The 27132-nt window shown below is 42.1% G+C and overlaps 1 protein-coding gene across 1 annotated transcript in view; it reads left to right on the top strand.

Annotated features, from left to right (window-relative positions):
• The window catches only part of LOC108106378 (Krueppel-like factor luna), a 113882-nt gene extending 92233 nt beyond the window's left edge, over window positions 1-21649 (top strand). The window contains exons 3-5 of the mRNA XM_017213367.2: window positions 13137-14424; window positions 14505-14651; window positions 20873-21649. Of these exons, the coding sequence (XP_017068856.1) occupies window positions 13137-14424; window positions 14505-14651; window positions 20873-21048 (1611 nt within the window). The 3' untranslated portion in view covers window positions 21049-21649. The remainder of the gene's footprint in view (window positions 1-13136; window positions 14425-14504; window positions 14652-20872) is intronic.
• Window positions 21650-27132: the final 5483 nt, after the last annotated feature.

Here is a 27132-nt window from a genome sequence, read left to right as displayed (position 1 = left end):
AATTAATTTTTCGGGCAAAAGTGTTGCCACGGAAAACAATAACACCCAGTACTTTTTCGAGCGTGAACAATTTGCTGTATTGTCCTGGCAAACAGCTAAAAAAAGGGCCAAAAACAAAAAAAAATGAGGAAAGCATTGCATGAAATGCTGACTGAAACTTTCACTTTGGCCATAGAGCCAGAAACCGAGAACGAGCTGCTGCTGAGTTTCAAAAAACAATCAGAGAAATGGCAAATTGCACATTTCCGCATGTAAATGCACACACACACACACACAGTCATATATACATAGGAAAAGTGGGGGCGAGATAGCCCATTTTTCCGACCCCCTTTTTGGCTCATTTCTGTTTTGGGGTATCCCTTCCTTTATTTTCATTTTTCCTCGTTCTTTTTTTTTTTTTTTTTTTTGCTCGTCAGACAAACAGCTAAAAACAACCGCAAATTGTTGAATTTAATTTTCATTTTGGATGTATTCCAATTTCATCAACTCGAATGCGAATGCGAACCCGCATTTTCGCTTACGTATGTGTGTGGGTGCAATACAACATTGCTTTGCCAAATTGCTTTCGGTGGTGCCACGCCACTCTGCGTATACGTAATATTTGTTAACAGGGCAAAATGAAAGCCAACAAAAGCCAACGAAAGTGGCAGCAGCAGATGCAGATCCATTGCCTTTGGCAGGACAAGCATAATGTGCAATTACACACTTCGTACTCATTTTCTGCTTCTGATTCGGACTCTGATTCTGCTTCTGATTCTGGTGGCTCCCTGCATCTAGTCACGCATAAGTAACGCGTCCATAATTTTCCCGTTTTGGCCAAGAGCACGCTTCAGATTCATATGTACGGCCAAATGCCACATGCCACGTAGCTGGGGCACTTGCTGCTGGATGGCGGTTCATATATGAGTGCGACATGTTTTGAATTTATGCCGCGAACGTGCAAAACTTTAGCCCTCGTAAAACTATGGCCAAGAACTAAAAGCAAAATGTGGGATTTCCGCTATCTGAATGTTAGGAATGGCCTGTCTTTCCCGCAGTTTAATCTGGGCACTTAACTATTTTTCTTTGAAGTTTTCTTTAGAGAATTAATAGGTAGTGGAAAGTGCGTTACCTCTATAAATATTACTTAAATTTATAACTCATTCATTCCTGATATTTGACAGTTGCTCCTTTGTCTCTCAGCCGGAACGGAGGACATTTGATCGAGTTGGTGCTGCGGGAATTGCATCAATTGCTGCCACCTTTTGTTGTCGACACCTGGCCGAAGCCTTTCAGCGCCATTCAGTTTACCTTTTCGCATATTTTTTTATGGCCATCGATCAATTTAATAATTCTTTTTCGGCCAGCGAAGCGCTGACGTCCATCAATTGTAGCCCAGCAGCAGCGGGGTAATGGAAATTGGTTGGGGTAGTAGGGGGGAATATGGTTGGTTGGTGGAAAACTGGTGGAAAGTCCTTCCTCAACAGATGCGCCATTACAACAGAGCTTTTTCTTTTGTTTTCGTTTTTTTTTTTCCACTTCATTTTTCGTTCTCGCTTTTGTTCCAGGCGAGCACTTTTTTTCCATATGGCTGGCTGCGTTGCAATGTGTCCTCGTAATTTATTCCTGTTGAGTGCCATGTGCGAATTATTGTCAGCGATTTGTTGCAAATTTAAGGTATTAAAAAGGCTTCGACGGGCCAGAGAGAGAGAAATGTCAAGGAGCTGTACTAAATGAAAGATAAATGGCAGATGACTGGGCTAAAGGTGTATCCCCGATGGAGTTTGGGGTCTACAAGATGTATATATATATACGCCGTGATGAATGTTCATTGGCGGATTGTTAGCATTTCGATTCAATTACAACAGCCCAGAGAATCTCAGCCAGGGTCAGGTGAAATGGGTGGAAAACAGCAAGCAGAGCCCAAACCTAATGCATAATTTATTTGCCTTGTACATTTGGGCCGCAGCATAAATCAGGGCCAAAAACAGCAGCAAGAACACAAAAGAAAGCCAAGCCGAGAACAACAAAAATTATATTCCATATAAAAATCCAGGCTAACAGAGCTGTAAAACCCATTAACAAAACGCGCTGCGTTTCGGTCTTGTTACGGATTTCAGTTGTTGTCAACCTTTTCCTAGGGTTTGGGGATTTGGAAAAACCAGCGGCAGAAACCAGAATGATAACCTAATTAAGTTGGGGGCGCACCTTTTTTTGCGCCAAGCCAGCCAGAATCAGGCTGGGCCATCCGCTTCCTTTTTACTTCGCTTACTACAAAGTAAAATTAAACAGGCAGCAGCGCGACAATGTCAAAAGCGAAATGGAAACCAGGCCAGAAAGACTCAGGAAGACCAGGACCCAAAGAGACGCCAATGTTTTGGGCATTAAATTCTAGGTCTGTCCCTTTCAGCCAGCACTTTCGCTCCACTTTCTCCCTGGGCATACGCGTTTTTAATTTCCCCACAGTTTATCTGGCTGCCATTCAATGCCATTTCATTTACTTCCGTTTCATTGGAACTGCCCTCTATCGGCCGTCCGACCGCCTCCCTTTCCTTTTTTTTCGCCCTTTTGGCTGTGGCTTGTAATTGCTAATATCCGCTTTTAATTAAGCAACTTCCTTTTCAGCATTGCGGTCCGTCGGACTGTGGCTATTCGCCTCCCTTCTTTCACTTTGGCTTTGGGGTTTCTTTTCCATTTGTTCAGATATATATATATATACTCGGGTATATATATATTTTAAATGTATACGTATTTGTTGGCGCCCTTTTTTTGGCTTGCCTTTTGGCCTTTTGTGCATACCAAAGTTCGTTTTGGGTGCGCTTTTGACCCAAAACTCGTGCATTATTCAGCTTTCTGACCAGGCTTAAAGTGCGGAGATTCCATTTAAAGAGGGCCAATGCCTGGCCCATTCTAAGGCCTCAATTAGTCGACATCGACATTGGCAACGGCAACAGCAACGGCAACGGCATCCATGGCGTTTTGTAATTTCGAGCACTTTTATCTAAATAACCGCATTCAATGGTGCATGCAGCAGCGGCCAGAAACAACAGGGCTAACAACGAGAATACCAGCTGGCCAATGGTCAATTCTCCGTTCTCGTTGGCAATAAAGTTTCACGGAGCATATCAATTGCTTGCCCTGCGGCTCGCTATGCCCCTAACCCCCTTCGATTTTCATCCCTTTTCCCACTTCGAAAATGTGTGTTGGCTAAAAGGGGTGGAGAGGGAAGGGAAATGTGTAAAACGAGCCAAAACAGCAACAGAAACAATGGCTATCTGCAAACAGCAACCGGCTTGATTGGGGTCAATTCAACATTGCAACAACATTGGTTGGAACATCCTCGAATCGTTCGATTTTTGCCGTCTGACATTGTGGTTGTTTTATGCCCTCCTTTCCTTTCCTTTTTTTATTATTGCGTTGCTCCTGTCTGCTTGTTTTGGTTGTCTCGTCGGCGTTTTGTTGTTCAATAATCAACACCCAAAAAGCTTCGGGCAGGCTGCAGCTGTTGGGAAAACCTAACGAAAAAAAGGATGGGTAAAAAACACGGCTGGCCAGCCAACCAGCCAAGCGAGCTGCACGGCGGAGAATACCTGTATTTGTGGTTTAAAAAATAGAAAAGCGATGAGGGGAGTCCAGGTGGATAGGTGAAAATTGCCGCAAAAAAAGAGCAAGAAGAAGGGGCATAGTTTATGTGGGGGGGCAACAAAAGAAAATATATGACGACGAATATACCTGGGTAGGTGTCAAGCAAACAGCTCATCTCTGGTTTCACAGACCCAACTGAAAGTTACTTGAATAAATGTTGAATGCCTTGGTGTCAGCGAGCGGTGGTCAGTGGTAGTGCATTAATTAAACTTTGACCCCCCAAACAACACCTGTCCTGTCCTGTCCGGCAACCAACTCACCTTTTGAACTGACATTGTTGGCACTTAAGCGCCAGAAAGTAGGCTCAATCGTATTTGCAATTTCGTTTTAATGGCCATGGAGAGCAACAGCTTTGGAGCCATCGTTTCGGTTTCGGTTTCAGTTTCGTTGGCAGTGCAACAACTAATCGGCTTAATTTCTGTTGGCCAAACTGCATTCGAAATGCAGCAAAAAGGGGGAGGTGGTCACTTGGCAGCCAACTGGACCCCGAAATCTGTTGTGTTTTTGTGCGGGAAACACAAATGGCTAAATCTCTCAAGCTGCTTCGAATATTTCAGTTTTTCCGAGAGGGAGGAGACTGAACCAAGGCTAAATTGAATTTTGATGTGCTTAGATTTTGTTGGGTTTAGATTTTTTTAGTGGTTAATTGGCAAAGGGGTTCAATGGACACCAGTTGCATGGTTTGTGCTAAAAGTTTGTGGCAACAATCGGCTCACACGCCCTTCCATGGCTTCACCTGCAGCAAGTACTTCTGGTTTTCTGTTTGCTGTTTCTGTTATTTTTTTGTTACCTTTCCGGCGATACGATTTACTACGAGTGGTTGCCCTGGCAGTAAAGCTGAGAAAACTGCAAGCTGATACGGCTGTGCACTCAAGGAAATCAATGAACAGAAACTTTCATCGCTTTTACGCGAGGGGCAAATCTGGCCCATATGCCACGAAGGCTACTCTACCTGTTGCTGCTGACGCTGCTACTGCTGCTGCCATGGCAATTACTCAGGTTTACGATTCATTAAATCTTTATGTCGCCGACACATAATGGATTAAAAACGAGGTGTGATGAATGCGAATGAGGCGATGGTATAGCATTTTGTTACACAATTTCTGGCTCCTTTGTCCTTCTTACACCTGTTACGGCTTTTATACTTTCCCCACTTTCTACTTTTTCCACTTTAGGGCGGAATTTTTTTCTGTTTCCTGGTTAAATGGAGTGCAACTAATGGCCACTTTTATGCGAGTGTCGGCTTAAAGACAAAGGCTTAGCCTGTATCCTGCGGTTTTCCACATCTTCCTGGGCTCTTTTTTTTTTTTTTTTTGGCCAGGACTCGCAATAGAATTGCAAATGCGAACTGCAAAGCGGTCAAATATTTGCCAATTTTTGGATGGTCGATGTCAACTGCAGCATTTGGCGCAATTCTCGCATAAATTTTGCACACCGAAATGCAGGAGCCTTTTGGCCATCCTTTTGGGTGGCCATCCTCCTCCCCCTATGCAAATGTGTGTGTGTTTTCAGCCCCGCACTGCGTGTAAATGAAATGTAAGCAGTGTCGCATATTTCATGACACGCTGCATAAAATACAATCGTATTTTAGTTAACGAACAGGCTACGCTCGAGTTTTGTCCACTTTTCTGTGTGCGCCTCCTTCTGTTGGGAATGCAAATTTTCAGGGGGTGGCGGGGAGGCAGGCAGGAGAGAAGGGATATAAATGGAGGCATGCTAACTGAACTTTATGGCCATGTTACTATCTTATTCCTTGGCGCTCTTGTTACGTAATCTCTCCTGCCAAGGGAAGCGAGAAACTTTGTCCATTTCTGTTAGTTTTCTCTACTTTTCCCCAGCTTTCCCCCATTTCAGACAGGCAACTTTTGTGGATCTGTTGCTGCTGCTGCTGGTGGTCTCACACAGAGCATTGTTATTAAGCTTGTTGGCCATTATTTGATTGTCCCAGCAGCTAGCATCTAGCAGGAGGCCCCAAAAAACTTGACCTTAAACTCGGTTGTTTAGTGTAATTTCATTTCATTTGGCCTACTCCCAGCTGAAATAGTTTTTTGGCCAGCAATTAAGTTTTCGGGCACGGACACATGTTGCTGTTTAAGGAAGAAAGAGGGTGTATGTCCATTTACCCATTCCCACACACACACACACAATCTAACATTATTACTTTTATCGGGCGACATTGCCAGGAAAAAACCTGCTTTGTGTACAAATTTCCTATTTATGTTGGGTCACCTCTCTCTCTACCTTCCAGCAATCGATGGATTGAGCCGATAAACCCCTCGCTAAATGTAAACCCCACACACTTCCCTTATATATGGATATATATATATAAAATGAAACATTTTTCGGTTTTTGTGCACAGACAAAATGCGTTGTTAAACATGTTTTGGGTCAATATCATAAGCCATGATAGTTATAAGCCACAAAATGTTAGACAAACACTTAAGCAGACACTGAAAGATGATAGTGGATTGCTGCGAGTGGGGAAAAGGGTGGGGATTTGGGATCATGGGAATCAGCACAAAATCCATTCAATGCCATAATAGACACTGAAAATGTTCCACCTTCATTTTTGTGAGGGTGTGGAAGGATGGCTTTAGCCTGCCGGCTTTCATATGGTTTGCCGTAAAAATGAAAACCACAGAAATTGCATTTTTCGTCTCGACAGGGCTCGGGCTCCCCCGAAAAATACTCAGAGACAATCCCAATGTCGCCTCTGTGTGTATGTGTGTGTGTGGGTGCTTATTTTGTCATTTACGTGTATCCCTTTTAATGCGACCCAAAAAATTAGTTTTTATTGTCACACAAGGACATCAGGCAGCTGTAGTAGTGTTGGGGACTTCAGTTATTAAGCTTTTGTCTTTATTTTATACGTTTTACAATCTCTGTGTCGTTGATGACACCAGGGGTATGTGGATGGGGACAGGGACAGGGATCACATCGTATCCCATGCTATTCCAGGAACAGGACATGTGCGGTCCTTCCAATTGAATGTGTGCGCATTTTGTGGTCGCCTCGAAATGTGTTAAATAATTTCGTCGGCCTCTCTGTGTGTATATGTGTGTGCTATATAGTCTGTTTGGGTTCATGGCTTATGACTTCGATTTCGATTTGGAATCCTGATCGAAAACGAGGCTTGTTCTCGAAATGTAATTGCCTACTAAGTGGATGTAGACAAAGGGCCATGGTCAATACCATCGATTGTTTCATACTCAAAGTAGTCACTGAAATGTGGCAATGTGGCTGCAACTCTTAATTGCAACAGAGTGCCCACACAAGCGCATATTCCCAGGCAGTCATGTGCAAATTGTGATTGTTTCTGGCTCTCGATTTAGCTGCAGCAGACCAAGCAGAACAGCCCCGATAAGCTGTCACAGAATTTAAAAGTTTTCCTGTTAGCTTTAAGGCCACAAAAATTCTACCACAGCATAGAAACACTGGGCCGCCGTTAATAAAGCTCAATTTTGGTTACAACAGCAGTGGTGGCAACAACAAAAAAAAAACAGGAGAGAAATAACATAAAATGCAAATGACATTGGCTTTAGGTTTGACTTTAGGGAGGGCGCGAGCCGCGAGCTGCGAGCTGCGAGCTGCGAGCTGCTAGTAGCGACTTGAAGTGCGTTAAATTTATTTATTATCATTGTCAGCGTCATCATTTGGGCAAAGTGTCATTTAGGCCGGGCCAGGGCGGCAACATGCCGCAAAATGACAAAACGAAGCGTAAAGCGAAGCAGGCGGCAACAAGAAAAGCCATCGCAATTTGCCTCTGCCGCACAAATAACATCAAGTTCAAAGCTAATGGCTGGGGCAGAGTTTCGGTATGGGACTGGCAGTGGCAATAGAAGTGGCAGTGGTGAGCCCAAGGACCTCGTAATCGAACCAAGGCGGGCTGCGAAAAAGAATAAGGAAGACCGAAACTGTAACGAAAACGAAACGGAGGGGGCAGCCACACACAAACACACACACACACACACAGAGACCCCCACACAATGCATGTGGAAAGTGGGAAAATGTTTGTATAGCCAGGAGTTGAGATGGCTGGAATGAGATGCCAATGGAGGAGGGTTGGAAATAATGTACGCATTAATTCCTCATTTAAATTCAGCGGCGCGTACAACGCATTAGTTGCCCCGCTCATCCCGCTTCGCCGTCGTCCATACGGCTTACTTACTTACTACTTTTTCTGGTAGCACACTTTTCCGGGGCTGCGAAGGCGACACTTTTGGATGCCGCATCTCGAGAGTCCTTCGATTGCCTTAAAAGCAGAAATTCCGCCCTCCGGCGAAAGTGATCTTTCTGAAGCGAACTCCTTTCAAGCAGAACTACTTGTGTGCCAAGTTCCTTTTCCGAAAATTAGCATAATGCCTGGAATTATGCAATGCTTTTCCCGCTGCTCTCCAGCTCAGTTGCTTAAGTGCACTTTCAACCCGAAAACAAACAAACAAACTGACAAACAACTGCAACTACTACTACGGGGTTTTCTGCGGGGCGGCAGGTCAAGTAAATCAACGCATTACACTTTGTAATGTGGCTGAATAAGCAGGAGGAGGATTCGAGATTGGCGGCGACTGGCAGCGGTGGTGTATGGGCAGCATGTTTGGGTGTAAGTGCAAATGCAGTGATAATGCCAATAATTCAATTATCCTGCTGCGTCCTTGCCTCCCTCCTTAGCCCGTCTGTCACCTCTTAGCCAGAAGACATCAGCCATCAGACACCCGCTGGCCCACAGCTCCTTGTCTGGCTTATTGTTATTGCCAAATCGAGTGACTAGTGACTGGCTGATATTGTTGCTGCTGCACTTACAACTCCAGAGATTGCAGCTACTTTCTGCTTTCGTCTTGCTTTGCCTTGCCTTGCTTTGCCACACACCCTCGTATTAAGAAGTTACTTAGCTGACAGCCAGATAACAAGGAGCTGCATCACCATCGCCACCAGGATGCCATCTCAGGGTGCGAAGCGAGGAAGCTGCACAGCAGGACGTAAATTGAAAACAATAGTTGCAATCTGAACGACACACGAAACGTATCAATCTGTGTGTAATCTCTAGGCATGTGTGTATAGATATAAATATGCTGGGCATTTATTGCAATATGGCAAAAAGGCTGACAGAAAGTCAGAAATTTGAGGTAATATAACACCTGCGATAATTACACTGTTTGGGGAAGCACTTAGGGTCTTAAACTATTGGTTGGAAATATCAACTAAATATCTTCATTTCAGACTGATAAGTAGCTATCAACTTTAATGTAACATCGCCGCCTTAAAGTGCTTTCTTCGTTTCCACTTCGGGCGGCATTAATTGTCGGCATAATTTCATTACGTTTCGTTCATTAAAACTTTCAAAATGGAAGGCAGGCGCGGAAAGACACAAATGGAAAACGGAAAAATTTTCGGCGAACATTTCTCCCATGGGGGGAGAGAGAGGGCATGAGGGCTTTGCGTTCTCTCTGGAATTATGGCTCATTAAATGACATAATGCAGGCGGAGCAGAGGAGAAGCCAAAAATTGTATTTGTGTTGCGCTCTTTTCGGCACTGGCAGATGCTCCTTGCCATCATCATCCAGAGTCCTGGGTCCTTGGCGTTTGCTTCTCGGCTTCTGGTTGAAGATTTTTGTGTAACCGCAGGGCGATTGCCGTCCCGCTGGCGTCTGCTAATGTCTTTCTAATACACAGACACGCACCGAGAAGACACTCACACTAGCATAAACACACACACACACACACACAGAAATCGCAGCGGGACATCCAGGACACTTCGCAGACATGTGCCGCATAATAGTCACGGCTTGATTTTTCTCGCCGACTCGGCTTTTCCTTGAGGCATGCGTATGTTCCTTAACTGCCGTTGCGTCTTTTTCAATTACACACATAATTAAATATGTTCCGCCCACCAAGACGTTGTCGTCCAGAAGGCGTGGCCTCCCGCGGGGATAGCCCCCGGTATTTTCCATCTCAATGCGTGTGTGTTGGGGCTGTGTTTCGTATGCCATCCAGACAAATACTCCAAATCTCTCCCAATTGTGCGATATTCCCTGCCATCCATACCATTCCTATTCTTATTCCTGGTATCCCCCTCCTGCCAAATCGCATTTGTGGACTTTAATAAACATGCAAGATAATTAAATTTAATCGCATGCTTTTATTTTACATTAGCATGTGTGGGCACAAACACACGCACACACATGCACACTTTTCCGAAGCGAGGGAAAATGACATAGACTCTATTTGCTGTGGCCAAATTCAATTTGCCACCAAAGTCCTGGATCGCTTGGTCCTTGGGCAAACATTTCATTTCATCCGGTTTGGCTCAAAATTTTATTTGCTCGTTCCCCACACACAATGAGAGTTCTCGTCCTCTATTTCTCTTGAGAACTCAAATGCTCTAGACTAGGCAAACAATTTGTGGTTAGATAATTGCAAAAATTTAAGGATTTCGTTTCGGTTATATTTTTTTTTTTCCTGCCTTTTCCGCCTTTTGCATAGCTTGTGAAGTTCCATTGTGGTGGCTCAGCCAGCTCAGTGCTTCTTCTTGTATAATTTGTTTAGCCTAAAAGTATGCTACGGCTGGGGGAGGGGATATCATTCCTCCCTCACTCAGCCTCGCTGTATCTGCAGAATCTCTCCTCTGTCTGGGTAATCTGTTAGCCAATAAATTTATGCCGAAATATGTCTATTCAGTTTTTTTTCCCCCCTCACTCTCTCTCCGGCTTGTCAAAATCTTGGTTCCACTTTGCCCGGGGATATAAATACAATTTGCAGGTTTTAATAACCGCAGCTGTCACCACATCGCCTAAGTGCAGCGCATAAACCAGCAGCTCTCCAGAGTTAAAACACAATTCCGGCAAAGACCAAAAAGTGCAAAAACAAAAAAAGAAGGAAATGGGAAATGGAGAACCACAATTTAGGATCAGAAACAGAAGCTGGAATAGAAATAGAAAACGAAACATAAGGCAGACGGCAAATAAACGCCACGGAAATGAAGATTTTTATGTGGCCCAAAGTGGAGCAACATAAATTGCTGGCAAAAAGTGCGCAAAAGTGTTTTGTTGTCACCCTTATATATATATATATATATATACAGGGGTATAGGGTATAGGGAAAAAAACCCCTATACTTCCACACATCCTGCGGGGGCGGGCAAATAAATTTCTATTAAACACAAATGAGCAAAAGCAAAAAAAAAAGTTTTTCTAAGAAAAGTAGAAAAGTTTTATTCCCCGCACTTCGCACAACACACACACACACACATGAGGGAAAAATGTTTTCCTGCTATTCGCAGAAGTTTGGGCCAACAATAATTATGTTGATTACAACAAAGAGGCAACTTTTGCCCTCTTCAATCTGCTGCTAAGTGTTCTTCTCTCTCTGTTGTTAAGGGCTTAAGTAGGAAACCCGTCAATATCCATAATTATATACATATATAGACGTTGTTTACGGGAATTACGGTTATTATTCAACATAGCTACCGAAAATTATTTCCCATAATACCCACTACTAGTCTGATTATTTTCATTTAATCTCTGCTTCCTAGCCGGAGATTGCCCAAACATGAATTATTAACGCAAATTCGCATTTGTATTTTGTATATTAAAGCCGAATGAAAGTCGGTTCTGCATATCAAATTGACGGTTAGCAAGTGGTTGCAATTAGATTTTGCACTTATCGACAATAATTCGAATTTAGCAAAACCAACTTTTTCAGCACCCGCAATGCGTGCAATATCTGCCTGCGGTTTTCAAATTAATTAAAATCCTTGCATTTAGTTGTTAGCCAAATTCTAACTAGCCCAACAACACTAGCATCATCAGCCGTCCTGGCAACAGCACTAATTATACTAATTGCCGAGCGTGAGATAACGCATCATAATTAGCTTGATAATTGTGTTTTAACATGGCGAGTGTTGGCCATATTGTTGGTTGTTGCCACCTGCAGAAACATGGATAAGTCTGTTGCTGGCCATTGTTTTTCTATCTTGTTTTGTATTTTTATAAATTGGCTTTGGACCTGAACTGCACACCCGCTGGCCATCAATCAGTTAGCTTCAAGGTGGGTGTATATGCACGAGAGTCCTTGCTACCCCGCCAGCAATTTGAAAGTCGCGTCTAATCTTTGGCCTGTTGGCTCACGTGATTTGTTTGCAGCATCGCCGGGAGCAGCGAAAGCGGCAGCGCATAAATCAAAATGCCATTTTTGATAGTACTTCCCTTGGCCACCTGCCACACACCCACCCCCTAACAACAAAGCCCCTCAAAAAAACCCCGAAACAATATATCAAATTGCTTTTGCATTGCGCGCATGTAACATTTTATTTAGATTTCTGCTCAAAGATTGCCCCCGCCGCCTGCATTGTCTGAGTGAAAATAAAAGAGGAGAGAAGGGAGGGAAATGCAGCAGGAGCAGCATCAGCCGCCCATTAATCATATGTTGTATGTGTTGAGGCCAAAACCGAAAGTCTAAGCCCGATCCTAGGACCCTCAGCCATTATCCCGATTCATAAACCATTATAGTTTTCCCTGTTCTCTGCTGCTTTGTGCGAGACTTTCGGGTGGGTGAGGAGGACAAAAAAGGGTTGGTGGAAATTTATGTGTTGCAATTATTTTCTTGAAATAACACTTAAAGTGATTTACGCGGCGGGCATGTGTGAGTTCCGAAAAAATGGTCAAAGCGGGCTTTCCTCGACCCTTTTCTTTTTCGTCCTGTTTTTGGCTGATGCGGCTGCTTATTCCGTCTCATTGGTTTTCTTCGCTTTGCGATTAATAAGATTTGTTGGCACCCCCCCAATCAAATTGGAATTCCGTTCCCCGAAAAGGTTCTATACAAATGGCCAGGCAAATTGCCGTTCATGTGTTCAATTTGTGGGTGACTTTAAGAGAGAGAAATGGTAAAAACAGCCCATTCTGTCACATGCGAACCCCCTCAAGCATTTCCCCAAAAAGTTTCCCGCTCCACCTTTCACATATATTGAAAAGCGTTGCATCAAAGGGGCGGGGCAAGTGCCGGGGGCTTGTTTGCAGTTTGCTGTTTACCCTGCGCACCACCACTTGCAACGAGTTGCCAAATGAGTCCGCTCGACTGGAGCTCAGATCAAAGAAGCCGCCCGCCGGCGGTGCCACCCAATCACCCACTTACCCAGTGATGTAACCATCCACCAAACAGGTAGCTCCCATCAAGAGCAGCCCACTCACCTGCAGCCCTCTTTCATGTGCACTTAATTGTCGCCTCCATTAAGCGACGGCGGGCGCCCGAAAGTATGCAACTGGCCATAAATTCAATGCGCAAAATTATTACCTGTAATTGCGCCAGGCATAAAGCATAATTTGAAATTTATGTTTATGTTTCTGGCCGCGGGCAGCGTCCCTAAATTATCGGCTTAATGTGCTCGAAAATTCCGGCAATGTGTACCGGGAGCCAGGCAAATTGAATTGGGCCATAGCATCCATTAACCCCCTAATGCCCTAATGGACCGACTTTCATGAACTTTTCGACTTTTCTCTCTTTTTCTTCCCACACCATAGAATTGCTACGAACTCGAGCGCTATCTGCGGGATGAGCCAAAGCTGCAGAAGAAGATACACAGCAAATTGGATAAAGCGTGGGATATATTCTCCACACCCGCCCGCCTGCTCGAAGAGCTGAAGATCAAGGAGCAGCACCTGGATACGATCTCGACGACCTCCTCCGTCTCGTCCAATTGCTCGGGTATATCCTGGGACAGCAATGGCTCCCAAGCGCTGAGTTGTTCCGTTCTGGTAAAACAGGAGAGGATCGACGAGGAGGACGATGAGGTTGGTTGTGATGATAAGCTGAGTGCGTTGCTGGCGGCACCGCCATCGGCCATATCACCCAATCCCAGCATCGGCAGTGCGGGCAACATGACGCCAACCAGCAATAGCAATAGCAACACCAGCAGCACAAGCAACATCATTGCCAGTCCGCTGAGCAGTCTGGGCAGTGGCAGCACCATCACAGTGAGTTCCCGCAATAGCTCGGCGCCGGCCATTAAAGTGCGTGTGGTCCAGGCCAAGAGTCACCCGGGAGGAAGTGCGAGATTGCACTTGGGGCATGTCCAGGACTTCGTACTGCCCACGCTCACGCCGCCCTCATCGCCAGAATCCAGCCTCCGAAGCCACAATTATGCCCAACAACTGGAGGCCAACGATCTGGCGGCTCTGATACAGCAGCAACAACAACAGCAGCAACATCAACCGCAACAGCGACAGTCACAGCAGCAGCAACATCCACAAGCAAGCAACTCAACACCCACTACAGCAATCCTGCGTTTCACCAGTCAGAGCAATCCCACAATGACGCAACTGCAGCAGCAGCAACAGCAGCTGGCCGTCCAGCATTTGAGCATATCGCCACAGGCCCTTGGCCACAGCAACAACGGCAGCAACTCGCCCAAGAGCACAAGCAGCAGCAGCAGCAGCAGTACCAGCAGCAATAGCAGCATCACCAGCAGCAACAGCAGCAGCAATAGTAGCTGCAACAGCAGTAGCAGCAGCAGCAGCTCAAGCGACCAGCCAACACATAGCAACATTCCGCGCAGCACCATCGTCCGCCTGACAACGGCCAACGGCAAGCCAGGAGCAGCTGGAATCAGTCTAGCCCGAGTCATCCAAATGCAGAACAATGGCAATGCCAATGTTGCTGCCGTGCTCAGTGCAGCCGCCAATAGTAGCAGCAACAGCAGCAGCAATGCCAGCGGCAACAGCACCACCAGCAGCAACAGCAATACCAGCAGCAACCCAGCGATATCGCAGCAACAGGTGCTCTCGCAAAGGGCTGAAAAGTCATCGAATGGTGAGTTTGGCAAATACTTGACCCATTTTAAAACCCCTTAACCCTGATTTCGGTTATTTTTTTTCTTTGGTAACCCACAGGCTCCTCGAAATCGCATCACCCGCGCCAACATCACAGCGATCACAGCCCGGACGCCAAGCGACGGATACACAAGTGCCAATTTCTGGGCTGCAAAAAAGTCTACACGAAGAGCTCGCACCTGAAGGCCCACCAAAGAACGCACACAGGTGAGTTGGTAGTGGAAAGTTGGGGGAAATCACAGGGCAACCAAAAATATGAATGAACTGAATGCGGTGAGATGTCTGTGTATGTATGGTATGTGCGTTTGCAACTGACAGATCCGAATTTCCAACTGCCACAGTCGGCAATTAAAAGCGTGTGCCTAGGGGTAGAGGGTCGGAAAAACCTCAACTGCCTGCCATGCCATGCCACCGTGCAAAACTCACCTGCCCCCGTCCTGTTGGCCCAATAAATCAGAGACCTGCGACAACAATGTCCCCGACAGAATTCCCTGGGACAGGCAGGAGTGACATGTTGCATTGTTTGCCCGACACCGTCCTTTGTCCAGAGTCCTTCATACTCCATCCTCCATTCTGCGTCCACAGACTTGCAGTCGCGGCGGCGGTAAAACCAGGCAAAAACATGCAATGGGCTGGATGATATAGGAGGGGCAGGATCATCCGGAGGTTTGGGCACCGGCAATTGGGCACCAAAAACAACCTCATCGCCTGACAGCAGACGATGCTTGAAATTTCAATAAAAATCGCATAATTCAAACATGAAATATTGGTCACAGGCACACACACACACACAGACATCTAGTGAGCGTTGAAATGTAATTTTATTACAACCACATTCGAACACGAGAGAGCAAATCTATTGATTTGTGCTCCACATGGCTGGGTGTGCGTGTTTGCGCTCACAAGAGCTTTGCCAGCGAACACTTAACCCATAAAATAGAAAACCAAAATCCATTTCAAGTTCTGCCAAAAACTGGGCAGAAAACCAACAAAAAAAATCAGTTTGCAGTTGTTGGCGAACAACATTTGTGCGCATTCAGTTAAAATTTTTGCACAGAAAAGAAAATTTGTTAGCTAGTTTTTCATTATTTGTTATTTATTTCGGAAAAACATAATTTCCGCTATCATGCTTCTGAGAAAATAGATTTCCTTAAAGTTTTTTATGGTCTCCGATTTTACTATTTAAGCTTTTAATTTGAGTTTATATCAGTTTTTCCTTTGGTGCAGTTTGAAGACTTTTCTGTAGCTCCGCTTTATGAATTTGGTAGATTCATTCTTTGTTTTGGCTTGTCAGTTTTTGTCTTGGGGAACCGAAGGGGCGGGACCAACAAATCATTTGGCACACACTCAAATGCCAGGCAAATGATTTTGCAATGCCGTTGCCAAACAATTCATACCGAAGATGGCTGACTTTCTGAAGGCGATTGTGCCGCATTTAGTTCCGAATCGAATATACCCTAGCCGGGAGAATGAGTTTGTGGGGTATTATATGGCCCGCTGTGTGTGTGTGTGGATTTGTTTACTTATGCATGCAAGTGTTGGCATTGCCTCAGCCCAAAGTCCCATTTGGTTCTTTGCAAGCCCAGCATGTTTTGTCGGCAAATGAAATTCGGTCTTCGGATATTTCTCACTCAAGTCGACAATGGCTATATATATATGGCTATATATATGGCTCGTACGTGTATGTATAGTCGAGTGGGTTTGTTTGTCCAGTGGCCGAATGTTGGTCAAAGTTGCTCTGTTCCTGGTCGAGCGACATTCGTTGGCCCCCTTGAAGGCGTGGCCATCATCAGGACATAAGCAAGATTCATGTGCAGCTCAAGGCTTAGGCCCTTCCTCTTTCACTTTGTGGCAAATGTCAACAGCAACAACTTTCTGTGACAGCCGCAGGATATTGCTCAATTTATAAATTTACTTTGGCCCCGGGCGCCGGAGCTTAACATTTTAATTAACATTGAATTCCGGACCTGCTGCCTCTATATAGCCTTTGTTGTTTGTTTTAGCCGCAAGAAAGCCAAAAGCTTTTGGTTCAATAAAAATCCATAATAGTCAAAGTTTTTGCTCATAATTTTCAGTTTATCTTGGCCAGAACACAAAACACACACAGAACCAACTAAATACAAGTCATCCATCCCTTCTCGCCCTTTGTTTAGTTCATTGTTTTGTTGCCTGAACAGCTTTAAGTGTTAATTTTCGCAGACAAACTTCCATAGTTTCTCGTTGAACCTGAAGAGTTTTTAATTAATTACACATGTTGAACTACTGGCAAGTGCAGCGCAGGGCAGATAGGGAAACCCGGTGGGACCAATAAATCAAAAGCCAAGGTGTTGGCCCGACGATAAGATTGAAACATTTGATTTGGCCCCAAAAAACGGGGCAAAATGAAAAAATGCTTGGGGCGGAAAATAGAAAGAATGTTATGAAAGGAGCTGGGTGTGTAGGATAGGAGGGGGAAAAAAAGGAAAACGTAATTATTTTAATGATACCATGGAGACCAGGCGAGGTTTTTAAATTAAAGAAAACCTAATGAATTACGTTTTTTGCATGGCAAATGAAGCTCAGCGGAGGAGAATTTCATTAGAGCGTCGCGCCTAGATGAGGAGGATTCTTTAAATGTTGTCGCATTTGAAAAGCGGACGCATGCGAATAATTGATGACGAGCTATTATTTAGTTGCCAAACAGTGTGTCCTTGAACAATTTTCGCCGGGTTGTCGGGCGGAACAGACAGTGAAATTAATTTGATTTGGGTTTTCGAGCGCACTTCCTGCGTTTCCTCCTGTGGCTTTTCGACCATTTCCATTTCCATGTCGCCCGTCGCCCGTCGCCATTTAATTAGAAAGCCATTCAAGCACATTGGCCCACACATACATATACATATAAACCATATATATATCGCAACAATTGAATATCAATTAAAGCGACATTCGGCCGAAATAAAATCCTCATCGCAAACTTTGGCCACAAACGATTTCAATTAGTTAAACGCAGGCGGGCTATAAAAATGCCGTAGTGGCATGCAACCAGAGTCTGGGAAAAGCTGCGGAAAAAGAGCAGGAAAAGCAGGACTCCGAGACGCCGAAGCCGTTAAGAAAAGATTACAAGTGCAATCAAGTGAAAAGACGCAAACAGACCATAAAAATTGTGTTGAGTGCAAAAGCCGAGAAGGCATCGAGCAGCTCCATAAAAAGCTGCAAGCCACCAACTGCCGAGGAAAAGGGATTGGGATTCCGTAGCCATTTTCTCGCCCCGCCTTACTCCAACATCGCATGTCCCGCCGGTGCATTCTTTCCTATTGCCGACTGAAATTAAAACCCCGAGCCAAGTGAAATTTATAAAATATTAACTGGCTCCATTCGCTGCTCCTTCTCCTTTTTGCTAAGCGGTCCTCGTTCTCTCTTTCGTGGCTGCCCGCCTCCTTATTGCCTTTAAACAATTTACAAGTGCAGGCTTTATGGCCTGCCAATGCCACAGAATCGGAGCTGAAACTATCAATATATATATAGAGATATATATATATACAGACAAACGGCTGAGGTTAAGTTTTAACTGCGTTCGGCTCAATAAATTAACATGGCGACGTCTCGGCGCGATTGGAGGAAATAAAAGCAGGCGAAAATCGCTTAACCCAGTTGCCGATTGGCTGGCTTTTTGGCCAGGTCCACGGTCCGGGCTGCATCGCGGCTAACAATGTCAGCTCAGATGACTTGCCATGAAAACTAATTAAAGGGATGCCCGTTTGCCCAATGCACTGGGCGGGTAAACCATCTTGTTCCACATGCACGGCCATTGCATACTTTTGGGCCAGTTCTGTCCAGTAACGGCCAATAGCCAGGGCTTGAGTAATAGCCAACTATTGGGATAGGTCCGTAGGGTATATGCAAAAAGGGTAGGGAAAGGGTATACTAAAGGCTAGTAACTTTGTTTTTTATTTTAGTTTATATATAGAAACATAATCCTTTTTTGGTATATTAATTTACAATATTTATAGTTTTGGCCATAAAAATAAATTTAATGCAAGCCTTAACCCTTCTTTTCAAATATCTACCACATACTGTTCATTCTTTATCTGGTTTTATTTGTAAATCCCCCGGCAAAGGGTATCCAATTAGTCAGTTATTGGCCCATCTCAGGCAGTTTGTTGTTGGCCCGTTTCGGTTTCATTTCGTTTTTGGTTTCGTTTCGTTTTGCCGGGCCACTTCAATGGCCAGATAACACGGCCATTTTGGGTGCTTTATCGCTGCTTTTGGCCCCCTCGGATTGCCGACCGCCCGCTGCCAGCTCTTTTGCCGTTTAAATGCACTTCAATACGAGACTCTTGGGGGTCGCATCCTAGATCTCTGGGCCTGCACTTTGTGCATTTGACGCTGATTTACACAGCCAGAGGACTGCCTGGGATGGGGCCGGAGGGGTGGTTGGGGGAATAGTCAAAAACAGAGGAAAACTGATAAAGAGCGAGAAGAGTATGGCCAACAAAGTGCCAAAGACAACGATATGTGTGTGTGTGTTTGTGTGCATTCCCTTATTTATTGCCAATGCTTCGATTCCCAAACAGTTCTGAAAACATGCCAAAGTGCAAGTCTCATTCACTAGTCCCTAGGATACTCACTGGTATTAAAAAGTTATCAACTTATCAAATGAATTTTTGCATCATCAAATCAACCACAACTACAAGTTATTTCATTTCAATCTGCTTGATGATTAAGCAATTATCAAGCAATTAATCTATAAAGTATCATCAAAAAGGGTAACAAATATTCACCAAAAACTCACCAATGCATCCTTACCAAAACTCATATAGTACTCAATAAATTTCTTAAAAAACTAACCAACATACCCACCAACACAGTCATAACAACATTCACCAATGATCTCACCAACACATTCACCAACCAATCACTTCATAACCAACTTAAAGCCAAGTTCAACCTCTACCAAGATGCTCACAAACACACATTCACCAATACACACATTTATCAAGAACTCACCAACACACATGCCAATGCACAGACACAGATGCAACTTGAGCTATGGCCAAGTGTAAACAAATGGAAATTAAGACAGCCGGCAAGTCCAAGCTCCGGTCAACGGAAGGGTTGGAAAGCTAAGGAAAATGGTTGGAGGGGAGATGGGAAATGGGTGGAAAAGCCGCAAGTGCATAATGTGAAATTGAGCACGGAAATATCACACATTTCCGCATGCATTAAGTTTTAAGCCAAGTCTATGTGTGTGAGTGGTATGCGTTACAAAGTTTTCCACTCAGCTTTATGCATTTTTCTTGGCTGTCGTCGTCTACTTGCCGGTTATCTCGCTCCATTTTCCCATTTTCTTTTTCTCTTTTTTTTGTTGCTTCTCCAGCAGCAGCAGCAGCAGCAACGGCGGCAATTTCCTGCCTCGGCTGCTGTTTGTCTTTTAAACTGAAATAATTTTCCCATTTTTTTTTTTTCGGAGGTTTGGGCTTGGGGTTTTTGTATTTTTTCAGTGTGTTTCTGGCAATGGCCGGCTTTACACCCCGCTCTATTCAGGTCTTTCTCGCTCTGGCCCTCGCATTTTTAGGTTCCCCTACGCTTTCTTTTTTTTTTTTTTTTTTTTTTGCTTTGTGTGAAATTACAACTTCTGCATTTCCTTTTCCTTTCGGCTGGCTGGTTTTCGCCATGGCTCTGTTTCTGATTCGGATTCTGGCTCTGACTCTGGCTCTGGCTCTGTTTTTGGTCCTGGTTCGGGATCCAGCTCTGGCTGCTCTGGTTGGCTTTTGGCGCTACTCCGCTTGTATCCTTTGAGGCTTTTGGCACGCATGAAAAATGTTGGCAAAGGACCGCGCTTGGCACACCGTTGGCGTCGACGCCGACGTTGACGTCGACTTTAGCATCATTTCGTTTCGTTTCGTTTTGGGTTCGCTTTTAATTTTACAGTTTTTCATTTTTAATTGTCTTAAATTCCTGACTGTTTGTGCGTTTTTCGCCCCTTCGCCTACCACTTTTCCACCGCCCTCTGTTTACTCGTGTTTTACTTTATGCATATTTCTCGTCCATGGAGCTGGGCCAGCGTCGAAAAAGTTTTTTCATTTGGCAGGCGCGTGCTAAATAAAAAATGTTACCCCAAACTCTAGCCCTTGCCTCCCAGAGCACGCATATTTATGCGCTTTATTGTTTGTGCTGCAGCAGCGAAGTAGCGGAGAAATTGCAGCCACTTTCCACTGCGGCAGCTAAAGGGCACTGAGAGAAAATAAAGTGTTCCTTAGGCTAGATTTTATATACTATCAGTATATGAACTAAACTGATTGCTTATCCTTTCTGGTGTTGTACTTTTTAATTTTAAAATATATTATTAAATTTTATCATCATTTTTCCAAGTGCATTTTAGCGCTTACCATTTTGAATGTAACTTATTTAATAAGAGTTTCCCTCTTTCCTTCCCCTTCCCGTTGCAGGTGAGAAGCCGTACAAGTGCTCCTGGGAGGGCTGCGAATGGAGGTTCGCGAGGAGCGACGAGCTGACCCGCCACTACCGCAAACACACAGGTGCCAAGCCATTCAAGTGCCGCAACTGCGATCGCTGCTTCTCGCGGTCCGATCACCTGGCGCTGCACATGAAGCGTCACATGTGAGGCGAGATTTAAGAAGGAAAAGCCAGAGGCGGAATAGAGGAGTCAGAGGAGTAGGAGTTCAGCGGAAACTGTGTGCCATCAAGGAACGATGAAAAACTTGCGTAACGCTAATCAAAACCACTTAATTCGTGGAGCAGAGAGGGGTGGAATAAAGGAAATAAAGAAAAACAAAAAGGGAAAAATAAGTAGAGGAAAAAAAACAAAGCAAAAACATCACAACACATGCACAAAGTTGGAAGGAAATTCAAGTTCTCTAATTCTGATTGATATTTGTGTTGCCATTAATTGTCGCCGTTATCGTTTTCGTTATCGTATGGTTATCGTCGTTATCGTTTCAATTGCAAATTCGATTTGTTTCAATGCCTTGTTAAGTGTAAGTTTAAGCTATAGCTATAGCCTGATCGCATTTTCCCCCCCATTCACACCATTAGCATTTAGCCGCAAGTTCTGAACAAACAGCAAAAATTGTGTACAATTTACCAAAGCTAAGCAGATTTCTTTAACTAGTAAAGCAGCAACAACAAAAGCAACTACAAAAAACAGCAAACGCTAGAAAAAATTACAAAAAAAAAACTAGTAATTTAATTTAATTAAAAAAAAAAAGATAATATTTTTGTTTTCATAATGTGAACACTGCCAAAACGAAAATGTAAAAAAGAAAGGAAAAAAAAAAAACAAAAAGCTAAAAACTAGAAAAAATATATGTAAATGTAAATTAATATAAATAATTAGTTTGATACATCAGCAGCAGTAAATAGAAATACAAATACAAGAGAAGAGTAAAGTGCAAAATATGTTTTAAACAAACAAAACAAAAACACAAAACGTTAAAAATGCTTATTTTCTTAAATTAATTTTAAATGTAATTTAAATGTTGCCTAGGTCTGAATATCATTTCACAGCACCACTCGAAATCAGATTAAACAAAAAATTAAATTGCCTAAATGCCTAAATTAGATTTCATTTGATATTCGGTATTTAATAATAATAAAAAAAAAGGAAAGCAATTTTGTTGCTATGTTTTTAATGCATATACGTAATTATTTAATGTAAACAATTTATCTTATGCATTGCCTAAGTGATGGAAAGTATTACGAACACATTTTGATATCTATACCTAATTTAATCAAAATTTCTACTCTCAATCGAAAAGAAAAACAAAAAACAGAAAACAAACAAAAAAATTTACCTTCGACTTAACATACAAATTCTTCTTTATGTGCCTCATTAATTTTAATTTAATCAAATCAAATAAATTCCTTTTAGCTAAGCAACCTTTATTTTTCGGATTTTCTCTTTTATTTTGCGTTAGACTAGAAATTTGGTTAAATATTTAATTTTTTTGTGTGCTGCTTTCTTATTTTTTTTAGAGTGTATCATTTCCTCATTCTTGTTTATAATGATTTGTTTAATTTTTAATTATTTTTAAATAAAGAAAAAGTATGTGAAAAGCGAAATATTTCCATGGACTTATCATTTTCCAACAGCACCCCCTCTCAGCATATGAGACACGACATCAAAGTATACAACGTTGATCGAGAGCATTATAGTAGGTGCATATCGGTCAATCATTATGGTTTGTGTGATGAGAAATTCTGTGATCCAGAGAACAACAACAACAAAATAGCTAAGGCAAAGAAAAACAAATGAAAAATGAAAAAATGAAAAATGAAAAACCAAAAACCAAAATGACAAGCAGCTAATCAACTGCACAGCACACAAGCACGGAAAATATAGGGGCTATGGGAGGGAAACTTTGCCAAAAAGTAAATTCAAGGCTAGACCTTACCAATTGCTCTCTAAAAAACACAAAAAAGGAGCAACAGGATTTAGCAAAAACTCTTGATATATATATATATAAATGTTTATGTAAATACAAAGTTTGACTCCTTTTTCTAGCTTTATTCTCGATGATTGTGGGGGAGACTTTTAACGATTTCGATTCGTAATCGTTATCGATATCAATATGTACGTGTGTTGCTTTGTGCTTTGTGTCATTTGAATGTTATCGTATTTGTATGTATCGATATATCATCCGATCAACGCGCCACAAAACGGATAATCCCAAAAGGCGATCCCCACACCAGGTGGCGCCCTTCCAGTTCCAGAATCCCGTTTGGCTTCCAAGCGACAATTGCACTGAACAATACTTAATGAAAACGTGAAAAATCCAAATCCAATACGATGTGTCAAAAATGCTTCAATCAGTTTAGTCTAACTTTTGAGAAAGAGAAACCAAGAAAAACCAAAACAGTAAAACATAGAAAAAAAAACCCGAAAATATATAAAATATTTTGTATAGAAAACCTTTAAACTAAAAAATCGAAAGCGTAAAGCATATTTAGATCCTAAAACCAGATATTGGATAGTCACGAGCGCAGAGTGAGCGTGTCACTATAGATATGGAATATATATATATATATACATATATGTATTTTACAACCGAAAAAGTGTATTTTAAAACAATGAGAAAACCAAAAGAAAACTTAACAAAATTATTGTGTAAAAAGGTTAAAACAAAAATGAAAGACTGGTCAACGAGGTGTTCCGCGTTTATGCAACAATTGCAAAATAGTAAAAGTAAATAACAAAAAAATATATATATGTATGTACATGTACGAGTATATGAGATTACGTAACAGACGATGATGGCATACTGTACTGATACACTGTACTCCCAAAAACTGTGTATATTGTGTGGTGTTTTGTGAGAGAGAGAGAGCCCCAGAGCGATTAGGTTAAGGTTAACACTCGATCCTTTCGATTCATCTCCGGATTCGGCAGTAAAACTAAAAAACTAAAAAAAGAATACGTAAGAGGGAAGGCATTGCCGCGATCCCGCAATTAAAGTTAATGAAGTACGAATTTTAAGTAACGCTGAATGTGAGTCTAGAGAGTACTAAACCAACAAAACTATGGATATATTTTAGTGTCTACACTTGAACATTTTACAAAGGCAGTTCTGCTCAGCTCCCTGGGGTCAGCTTTTGCGAAGTCAACCAGCCGGCAAAGTACGAGACTCTGTTTCAATGTGTTGCTGAGGGAAAATCTATAAACATTTTCTACAGATTTACAGCCCAGGCCCAAGCATTACAATCCAAAAAATGCATAGAGAAAGAAGCCAAAAACCGGAAGTCAGAAGTCGCAGGGCAGGATAATATTTGGCAGGCAGGCAGAGGCAGGCAGGCAGAGGCACACATAAAAATAAATAAAGTATACTAAAACTAGAGTAAATACATTTTAATTTCGTTTAGAGTTTCGTTTGCAAATGTGCTTAGCAATTTTCCCATTCCTCCCCGCCACCCATTTACCCCTCCAAACTCTTCCAACCCAGTTTTGCCCCCCACTCAAGAGCGGAATATCATAAGCGTTTAGTTTAAGAGTAGACTAAATGGCGCAGGGCCAAGCTTAGTATAGCAGAAATATATGGAAGGAGCAAAGCATATACATATACACACATATATATATATATATATATATATAGAGTCGGTAAACTGGTAATGAGGATGGGAAAGGGGGACTTTGGGGGAGATGGGTAAATGGGGAGGAAAAGGAGTAAAACATTTTATGTAGGCAAATAAGGGCATAACTCGTAAAAGATTTTGTGTATAGTTTAGTGAAATGAATTAGTTTAATGTTAAATGAACTCAAAAGTAAACTACATTAAAAAAAAAAGTATATAAATATATATATATATGGCATTAAGAGAATATACTTAAAGCGTATGGCGAACCTATTTACGTGGCAGTTGTGTGTAAAGTGAGTGTATGTGAATTAAATTGATGTGTATCTGTCGTAAGGGTCGAGAGTCGTGGAGTGGGAGTCAGTTTTCGGGAAAGGATTATGCAAAGCATCTACAAATTAAGGCACAGCATTATAAATTACAACTAATGAAGTTCGTTTTATTTGAGCTACGAAACGCACGAACGGTTACTAAAGCTAGAATGGTGATGGAATGCAGATGAGGCGAGGTCATGCTCGTATATAGGGTTAGGGGTTACTGATTGAGAATATTTTTCAGCGGGGCAGGGGATATGGCAGCAAGTGGTGATTACTTAGGATTTTTACGAGATAACTCAGTTTAGCCCTTCCTCGTTTCTCTGTACATGATCGCAACCCCAGGCATGCATTCATATATTTATAATTGTAATCATAAGGCAGTGTAATTGATATCAAACGATAAGCAAAGAAACCAAACTAAAAATATAAAATGAAAAATCGAAAAACGGATAAATTCACAAGTTTCGGCACAGGAAAAACCAAACGAAAAATACATTTTTAGAGTAAGTGAATCAAAAGAGTAAAAACACAAAAAAAATAATAATAATTGTATTTAATGCTTGTGCAAAACAGAAAGAAAATTCTTAGCTAATAGCAAATAGCAAAAAATCTAATTGTCAGTGTTTAATTATTACTATTATTGATGTGCATTCGATGTGTGCTAAGTTCACAAAACAAGCATCCCCTCAACCCAGATCCCACTTTTCCAGGTTCCTACACAATCCTTGACAGTTGTATATTTTTAACTATTGATTGTTTTTTCTTTCGGCGCTTCGCAAATCAAGCAGAAAATTAAAAAAAAAAAAAAAAGGAAAAAACTATATACAAATACAGCTAAATAGTTGAACTCGTAATTATTTCGCAGCTGACTCGAAATGTTTGCATAAATTATTAGTTGATTAACTGCGAGAATAATTAATAGAATTTAATTCAATTAGCATATTTTCAGCCTCGCCCGCGCCCCCTTAACCACCTAGATTATATAATTATAGCAAAAGCGACAAAAAACAAAACAAAATTATTGATCATTAAACATTATTATTAATTATTATTATTATGGCTTGTTTGTTGCGGCTTTTTGTGCATCTCCATTCGGAAATCATTTTATAAGGGGAAACAAATTATATGAGAAATCTAGAAAATAACAAAATACTGAAAAATATAGCAGAAACAATTGGGCAAAAAGAAACGCGCCAAACAAAAAAACATAAAAGAAAAATTAAGAATGAAAAATGAAATATAAATAAAATCGAAGGAGAACATTTCTTGTACTTAGGTTTAGTTTATTATACAAAAACAAAAACAAAAAACAAGAATAACTGCGGCAGAATGAAGCAAATAATAACAGCTAAACGTGAATAAGTGAGGAGACGACGAACAAGATCCATCAAAACATTAGAAAAACGTTATTTTTATTCTTGTATAAGTATAAACCGAAGGCATTTTTCAACGTATGACAACTATTATTGTACGTAACTTGATATTTTGATGAGAATTTCTGTGAACAAAGCAAAAAAAATAATAAAAAATCCCAACAAAAAAAACTGAAATATAGAAAAAATTACAAAAAAATGCATTGCGTGTTTTTAAATGGTTATGGTTATGTTGGTTGCTGCTGGGTAAAAATGTTGTTGCATTTAAATGATGTTGATTTTGGCCTGTTCAGCGGTCTGCATATATTTAACTTTTGTGATTGCAGGCGGCATTCGGGCAAACAGTTCACATCATTAGCCCCACGGGAATGGGTTGACCAACAGCCATCTATATCAGACTGACCATGAACAGCAATAACAAAAACAACATCAACAACTCGAATCGTTGGCAATCTGCATAAATGACATTAAAGCCCCGGCGGCACAAGTTTGTGTATTAATTTTTAATTATACTTTATGGCAGGAAGGCAGGCATCAACAAAAGTGTCCTGGCCCTTGGCATTTCGTCTGCCATTAAGCCTGGTTATTTGTTTATGGACTGGCGGCTTAAATCGTTCTGCGTACTTATAGTAAATCACAATTTGCAAGAGGTAATTGGCTTGTCAGTCATTTTCAGTTCAGCCCAAAAGTATGCTGCTCTGAATTTAAATCAATTTTTCACTCGACAAAACTTCGTTTGGGAAAACTTTAGATGGGAAATCGCTTAGACTTTGTTTTAGTCAGCCTAATGAAGATTCACATAGACAGGCACACACACACACACACATGGACGACTGCCTGCGAAAGATGGTCAACGACAAAAGTGCAAGCAACTTTTCTCCGCTTTTCCTAGTAGTTTTTCTTCATTTTTTGTGCCCGTTTCTTTTTTAAT

The sequence above is a fragment of the Drosophila eugracilis genome, unplaced genomic scaffold (assembly GCF_018153835.1).
Source record: "Drosophila eugracilis isolate 14026-0451.02 unplaced genomic scaffold, ASM1815383v1 contig_90, whole genome shotgun sequence".
Taxonomy (NCBI): domain Eukaryota; kingdom Metazoa; phylum Arthropoda; class Insecta; order Diptera; family Drosophilidae; genus Drosophila; species Drosophila eugracilis.
This window is presented reverse-complemented; position numbering and strand designations above follow the sequence as displayed.